This window comes from Benincasa hispida, chromosome 7 (assembly GCF_009727055.1).
Source record: "Benincasa hispida cultivar B227 chromosome 7, ASM972705v1, whole genome shotgun sequence".
NCBI lineage: Eukaryota > Viridiplantae > Streptophyta > Magnoliopsida > Cucurbitales > Cucurbitaceae > Benincasa > Benincasa hispida.
In genome coordinates, this window is record NC_052355.1 from 9,166,207 (window position 1) to 9,174,838 (window position 8,632).

Consider the following 8,632-nt stretch of genomic DNA (forward strand, 5'->3'; position numbering starts at 1 on the left):
TCCAATTTTTTTTTTTTTTGGGTTTTCATATTAGTTCTTAATTATCCCTGAATTTGTTATTTCTTAACTAGCACCAAATTTGTTAGAATGTTCAACGAGTACTTGTAATATCAATCTTGGGGTCAGAGGTTCAATTCCTAACCCTTCTCTAGTATTGAACTAATAATTAAAAAAAGAAAAAAAAAAGAAAATAATCATTAAATTAGAGTTTTGTTGGGATGACATGGCAAAACTTGATATGTCATTTTTTTTCAAACAATGTACTTATTACAAACCCAAACATAAAAATGACTACAATAAATATAGAATTAAAAAATTATAGTTGACAACTGTTTGAAAAATATATTATTTTAAATAAAAAAAGGAGGTTTTGTCTTTTCCCCATGGGAACATTATAAATATATAGTTATTATTTTAAATAAACTTGATATGTCATTTTTTTGCCCAACACAAATTTTGTATAGTTCCATCTTTTAAAAAGACAATTCCCAAAAATCTACACTAAATTTACAATTAGTTTCTAAAGTGTCCAAACTTTTGCTAATATTTTTTGTCTGGGAACCCAAAAATAGCATTAGCATTTGACTAAATATTTCCTCTTTTACTTTTTGACTTTTATCAACCAGCATTAAAAATACATTAAAACAATTTAAAAGAAAGAAATAAATCTCACTCTATATTTTTCACTTTTATTATCAATGAAAAAATATATAATTATTATTGTGAAAATTTTACAAATAGAAAAAAAAGTCAAACTAGAATAAAAAAAAAAAAAAAACCATTGATACATACTGATAGACTTCTATCGTAATAGACTTGTATAAGTTTTTATCAGTGATAGGTTTGTATCAGTTTCTATGAGTGATAGACTTATATCAATTTCTACCATTATAGTATCAATAATAGACTCTATCAGTTTTAACCACTGATAGACACTGATAAACTTCTATCACTCTTTATCAATTATAGACTTCTATCACTTTCTATCACTGATGGACATTATAGACTTCTATCCGCTTTTATAAAAAAAAAAAAAAAAAATTAAATTTTGCTATTTTGTGTAAATAGTTTCATTTTTTTCTATTTTTGGAAATCCCCCATCATCATTATTATTATTTTTGGCATGATAAGATCAAATAAATATATTAAAACCATAAAATATCTTTCATTATATTCTTAACTTTCAGTCTCCCAACAACATAACATATACATATTAAACAAATCAAATCAACTTTTAAGACTTTGTGACATAAAGTATGTAAAATTTCAGCAAGGGACAAAGAAATTAAAATAGCCAAGAAACTATGTAATATATCCAAAGATAACATATTATATAATTATACAAACATTATATTGGAGTTTGATTGGTATTATATGAGGATAAACATTATTTATCCATACAAAATCCTCAGAATATTAAAGAAACAACTCTTACAAAACATACTTATTCATATATCATAATGCTGACGAGAAATACATGTAGTATCTTATTTGTTTTTAAGGTGAGATTCAATGTCCTTAGCGAGGTTATTCATAGCCTCGTGATACTTGTTAGGGTATGGAGGACCATCATGAAGTTTCTCATATTCCAATGTAAAAATTATCGCGCTACGTCCGGGTCCTTTTGGCACAACTTGATATGTTCCAACGAAGGATTTGTAATGCTTAAACACGTCTCCTTCCAATCCAATTATTTTTACCACAAGCTTTTTGTCATCGAATTCCACTCGTTCTTTGAAAACTTCATCTCTACCATCTTAAATATCATAAAAAACACAAAGAAGAAATAATATATGTTTAGAACGAACTATTTATAGAAAAACAAAGCTTAAAGAAAAATATATCAAGTGATCGAGGTCGTTGACGTTGTCGTTGTAATGTTCACGAGATCGTTATACGTACCGATATTGTAATTCCAAATCTTGATGGAACCATGACCATGTTTGCTCCAATCGCCATCATGAACTTTAACTTTTTGGATTAACTTTGGAGAAATATCTGGAATGTGAGAAATTTGCTCTTTGAAGAGTTTGTAAAATCTGTGGGAAGGTGTGTTTAGTTCTACTTCACTCTCAAGCTTTCCAACAAGAGTCATGTTTACAAGATTGCAGAGAACACTCCCACAAACAACATTGCTTAAGGTTACTCCCCTTTTTAAACAGCCTTGTGATATATTATTTTATTCTTCTTTTGTTTTCTATGGCTTTTTAGAATATATTTTTTGTTGTAGTTGTTCTTATTTGCTTACCAGCAGCTACACTACAGGGTTAGTTTTATCACATTGCAATTATAAAAAATAAAAAAGAAAAAAGAAAAGTAGTTCTTCCTGGAGTAATTATTCTCTTTTATTGTTTTATATTATTTGTTGATGGGTTAGTTTTGAAAATCTCCTTTCTTTACAAAATTACAAAAAGAACAAAAATATAGACAATTGGAAAGTAGCGAAATTTTTTTTTTGAAATTCTGGCAATAATTTTTTAGATTTGCAAATATAAAAAGAATTTTAAATCTGATGTTGATTTTTTATTCTTCCAATTTTGCACTTCGTCGTATATATGTGTATACGTTTGGATTTGGGATTTCCTTCATTTTGATTAGTTCGATTTTGATGATTTGATTTTGATTTTGGTATTAAATGGGTTATGTTTTCACATTTTTTCATCTGAATTTGTTGATGTACCATTAGATTTATTGTGTCAGTGGATACATGAAATTTAAAGTATATCAATTGAATGATTGATGTACTAGTTATATACTTTATTAGTTGAATAACTAATTTAAGAAATATTAAGTATATCAAGTTTATACATGATATACATCATATTGTTTCTCAACTGATCACTAATATATATTAAATTTAAAGAGAGAAAAATTATATATATCAATGATATTGTTGATATATTCAATATGAAAGATCGGTTTGGATAGTCTAGAAAAAAATATTTTTCAAAAAATCATGTGCATGTAAGTATTTTTTATAAAATAATTTTAAAATAAAAACACTCATATGTTTGGTTACATCTTCTAAAAAGTGTTTTTATATGTAAGTTTAGGGTTGTCAGAATTGGTCGTTAGAGATGATTAATGTAGTTGGGCCGAAGGAGTTGGTCGACAGATGTGGTCGTTGTTGGACTTGGCAATCGAAGTTGGCTGACAGATTTGGTCAGCATAGTTGATCGTGGGAGGTGGTTGCTAGAGTTGGTATCCAAAGTTGGCCATCGAAGGTCTATTGAAGTTGGCTTCCCGCATTAATTGATGGAGTTGGTTACCAAAGTTTTTCTTCGGAGTTAATTGTGGAAGTTTCTTGATAGAGGTGGTCTCTCGCAGTGATGGTTGGTGTTTGGTCAGTGGAGGTGTCATCGAAGAAGGCTACCAACAATGTCGCTTATGTAGGTTACCAACGGAGGGTGTCACCAAAATTCGTTCTTGGAGGTGGCTGATAAAGATTGGGGTCAGTTGGCACCAACGATGGTGAAAGTGAGGTGGAAGATTAGTAAGGTAACTACCTATTAAACAACCAAATACTACGACTTTTTTCAAAATATATTTTTTCCCTAAATAATCAGTTGATGTTTAACCAAATACATTTGATGTACAACATTCAACCAATATACAAGACACCAACTTTTTATTTTGTTATTTAAAGTCATAAGATGACTATAGAAAAATTTGAATTTCATAGTTTATTGCGTTCTCACAAGTATATTAGCAATATATCTGATGTAATTTATATTTTGTATATCAATTATATATTACTAATAATTAAAATTGTCTATTTTATTTATGAGTCAACTAATATACAAAATGTAATGCATATCATTTATACATGTATCAAATAGTATATCAATATTCTTACAAAATAACACTTTCCAAGTATATAACATTGATATTTGGATAGTATTGCACTAATAATTAAATTGCATTTTAAGTATATAACTTTTGTATTGTCATGGTATCAATATTCATGAAAAATTTGTACTAATAGCATATACCAAAAAAAAAAAAGAAAAAAAATATTAAAGTCATGTATTATTTTGAAATACCAATTGACTAATATAACATTATAAAGTATATCAACGGATTAATATATCTAAGTTAAAGTATATCAACTATATTACTAAGACACATACTAATACACATATTTATTATTTTTATATTTTATCATTGATAGATAATTTTTACCTCGCTTGATGATAGATTTCTACTACTAATAAATATTTATCGCAAAATTGTATATTAGTCCTCCATTGCTGTTTAGTGATTTATTGTTATTTGTTATAAATTGATTTATTGTCAATATTAAGTTAATATGAGAGAGCATAAAGTTTAAGATAGATACTTATTTTAATAATATAAAATTGTAGAAAAGATGAAAGAAATGTTTGTTTAAGAGAGGAGTTAGAGAGAATATGTTGATAGAAGAAAAATATGCCAAAGAAGGAAACGTTTTATGGAAGAAAAGGAGGATATTATTTTTTTAGTTATAGGTGATTTTTTGGATTGGCTTGAAAAAAAAAACATCTTTTGAAAAACTCATTTTTATTTAATTGATTTGGACACAAACGGACTAAACTATATTTGAAAAACTATTTTGAGTAGTTGTCAAATACTCTAATTTCTTTCAAAATGATTCATTTTTTTAAATTAAACACTTGAAAATGTCTTATGCTCTTATTATTTCCATATTTTAGTTCCAATTTCATGGACATGTTATCTCTTAAAGACAAGAGATGATTAAAAAACTATTTATGAATGATTTAATTTTTATTTTTAGAATAAATAAACTAAGACGTGGTGATCCTTATAATGTAAAATAAAAAATTGTCTTGGATTGGTAATGGCTGTAGGGTTGATAGTCGGTTCGATTTTGTCGGTTTCAAGGTCAACTTAAGAACCAAATAAAATCAATCGATTTTACAAAGAAGAGATCCAAACCAATGTATAATAAAGAACAAAACCATTGAATTGGTTTTATTTGGATCGTTTTATTATCAATTTGGTTCTCGATTTTGGAATTTTCCTCTTTTCTTCCAATTTTTATTTTTATACTTTATTTTGCATTGGTCTGGTTTTGCTAATTTAAAATTAAAATTGGGTCTTTTTCTTTTTTCATAAATTGAAATTTGAAATTTTTTTCATGGTACTTTTCTAAATAAAAAATATACAAACTCCATATTAATTGATTTTTGTCTAGACAACAAATATACATACATCATAATAATTAAAATACTTAAAGATGGTTTATTTTTAAGAGTATATATATACCAATTTTATATTAAGAAACCGAACAAAATCATTAAATCAGTTTAGATTGGTTTGATTTTTCGGTCTTTTGTTACATTCCTAATGGCGGAAGAGTTGACCCAGTATTTATAATGCGTAAGGTCAAGAGACAAACCTTGATATCTCTGGGTTGAATTTATAATTTAACCTAAATCAACTAAAATGAATCAAGAAGGAATAAAAGAAGAAAAAAAATGAGACAATAATGAAAGAAAAACAACAAATAAACGAACCGGCAAACGAACAAGAATGAAAAGTATCGAGACTCATGAAGATTGAACTCAAGGGTTCATGGTTGGGGGTGTTCACTAAAACCAATCAAATCGAATCATACAGCAACGTAAGTTTTTATTCAACTGTGAGTTTAATTCGGTTTTAAATTATAAAGAAATCGTATTTTTCTGTTGAGTTCGTGTTGGGCCACTGATTTTGGTTTTAGGCCCAAAGGTTGAATAAAAAGGTTTGATCCAATTTTAATAGAACAGTTTCATAAAAGGAAAGGCTGAGAAATGACCACGTCTGTGAGCTGAATGCTTTCCACGTGGAGAAGAATTCTTCACTTCTCTGATGTGAAGATGAAATACTCAGATAGCAAATTATTTTGGTAAAGAAATTCTCTCTCTCGAGACTGAGGTACGAAGTTTTCTCTTAACTCAAATTCTTCTCACAATCTATGGTGATTTGCTGGTTAACGAGAAGGAGAAGAAGACACTGAAGTACGTGGTTCGACCAATGGAGCCCACATCCACGGGAAGGAAAACAATTTTACAGGTAGATAAGAGCTTTTTCTTCTCAGATTTCTCTTTTCAATACATGTAACTTTTTTTAAGTAGATTTGTTTATAGCATGTAGATTTTAGTTACATGTTTGTTAGAGTCTATTTGGAAAGAGATAAACTAGCCATTGAGATCATTTTTGCTTCAAATCTCCATATTGATCTAAACTCTTGTAGCCTTCTCCTTTCCAATTCTGATCGTATTTAACTTTTTTCAGGTAGAGCAAAACCAATCAGCTCTAAGCATTTGAGGAGCTTAAGTATGGTGACTGGCTTAGTGAGCATGTCAGCTGCATTCTTAGAGGTGTGTACCTTCAGTACTTCTATTTCGCCTTGCTCTATTTTGTCCGTATGATATTTAATATCTATGTTTTTAGTCCTTGAGTGATATTGTTGTTTTTTTGACGGATGGATAGCACTTTGTAGATTTTAACTACTTATTGTGATATACCCATCAAGCCATTTAATCACAATGCCTCCTATAATGGCTTATGCTAATACCATGTATTCTGCCTAGATAGTAGATAGGGTTGTGATTCACTGTAAATTTGCCTTCCAACTTAGTAGATTAGGACCATATAGCAAACCCCTTACAATGTCAGAGTCAACATAAACATACAACTATAGATTTGTTTGTTGTGTGTTTTGATATGTCAACTTTGCACTTTCATACCAAATTCGATACCTAAGTATCCATTTAGTATCCTCCCAATGCCTTTCGCCAGGGTTAGACATATACCTGCTTTACCTAGCACAATAAGATAGATTAGGCCTTGTCGAGATCATTAGATACATTATACTGCCTGCTGCTTGACTGTAAAGAACTAATTTCATCTAAGTTAGGTGTTCAACATCTTCTTCTGTAGGAGAATTAGATGAGGATAATTTAAAATGATTTGTAATAGAGATAGTAACTGGTTTGATATTAAACAGGTTAAATGTTCTGATTATTTTCTCACAGTAGCTAGTTTGACCGATACTCAGAGTAGAGGAACCACTACAAGAAATTTGGTCTTTTATGTCGGTTGGAAAAATTAAAAATGGATGTATGATGTTTTTTTATAAAAAAAACGAATCTTTAATGTCGGTTCATTGTAGATACCCATTTATTTTTTTTTAGAAATGTATCCACTCTCTTTCATTTAATTTCTCTAATAATTTTCTTCTCTATCCTTTGTCACTTCTCTCCTAATTTTCTTCTTTCTTCTATCTCACTTCTCTCCCATAAACCCTCTTGTTGCCTTTGACTTCATCATTTTTGTCAACTCTCAAAAGGAGCTAAGTTTATGGTCTTAACTTTCTTGTATTTAGGTAATTTTTGTGCTTTATTTGTCTTATTTTGTAGGAGAATTGATCCAATGGAGCAAGTATATTGCAAGGATGAAGAATCAAGCAAAAAAGGAAGGAAAAACCAGGAGTCAAATGCACCAAATCGAGCTGAGATGCAAAAGGACAATTTTGCCCTATTTTAACGTTGCAACGTTCTCTATAAGCCTAAGTCTAATGCTCATTCGGTGTTGTAAGACAGTAGCATCAGGTACAAGGCAGTGTTGCAATGTTGCCCCAAGCATCACGATGCCCCGGAGTTGGATCATCGCCAGCATTCCAACACATCCCAACACTTGAACTTCAATGCTGAAGGACAACATGTTCAGAGCATTGCGACGCTACGACGATTGATGAGATTTGTTATCGCATGTGGGGCAACTAAGCATTGGAGGCACTGTTTCAATGCCTCCTTGATGCTCTCAATGTGCACTGCAACGTTGCAACGCTATTTCCAAGCGTTGTAATGTTGCACAAAACCTATAAATAAGACGCTCGGGGTTAGCCTTCAAGACATCTCATACATACTGAAATACAACTCTGAACAGAGTAAAATTTGAGAGATTAGTCCGATTTTGGGAGCCATTGAAGTCAAATTACTGACCAAGTATTGTCATAGTCAGCCTCGATTCTCTTTCGATCATTGTAATTCCAATATGCCTTTTAGAGGCTAAGTAATTTTCTTGAGACAGTTTGTATGTCTTGACTCTGGAAGGTTTACTAGTTTAATTTATTCAATTGTTGTGAACCCTTTGGATGGATTCGTTTTATAATTAATAGAGTTTCGATGAATTTTTCTGACAAATTAATTTGTTGGAATTCTTGTATGCAAAATCATTCTAGCCTATGCATTATTGATTGATGAAGTTGAACGTATCAGGATCGCATGTTTAGGGTCTAGAATTTTTCTGGCCAAACTCATGTATGCGCTAGTATAATCTTTCCCAAATAAATCATTCTATAAGACATGACTTTCCGGCTTGTCGTATGTCTCAACAATTAAACTCTTTCTTAATGCTTTTTAGTTTTAACTTGTATGTCACTAAGAAGGAAAAGTATTAAACTGAATTAGTATTGGTTTGGATTTTTATCAAAATTGGCTAATTGGGCTATTAGAATTTTTAATAGATTGAGGGGTTTACATAATTGGAAAAATTACCTAGTGCCTAATGACATAAAATAAAAAGCATATCAACTAATCTCAAGATTTTTCCCTCAATTTGATTCAACCCTTTTCTGTGCTAACTA

The 8,632-nt window shown here is 30.0% G+C and overlaps 1 protein-coding gene and 1 long non-coding RNA gene across 2 annotated transcripts; one reads left to right on the forward strand and one right to left on the reverse strand.

The window, feature by feature from the left end:
* Positions 1–1,487: 1,487 nt before the first annotated feature.
* On the reverse strand, positions 1,488–2,107 carry LOC120080966 (MLP-like protein 28). The gene is made up of 2 exons (XM_039035647.1): positions 1,903–2,107; positions 1,488–1,756 (listed from the first exon to the last, which is right to left on the reverse strand). Exons 1-2 carry the CDS (start codon positions 2,093–2,095, stop codon positions 1,488–1,490), a joined length of 462 nt encoding a protein of 153 aa, XP_038891575.1. The 5' UTR covers positions 2,096–2,107.
* A 3,762-nt stretch (positions 2,108–5,869) lies between these two features.
* Positions 5,870–8,189, forward strand: LOC120082197. The gene is made up of 3 exons (XR_005483087.1): positions 5,870–6,054; positions 6,277–6,362; positions 7,404–8,189. It is a non-coding gene; the product is annotated as an uncharacterized LOC120082197 (long non-coding RNA).
* The last annotated feature ends 443 nt before the right edge of the window (positions 8,190–8,632 follow it).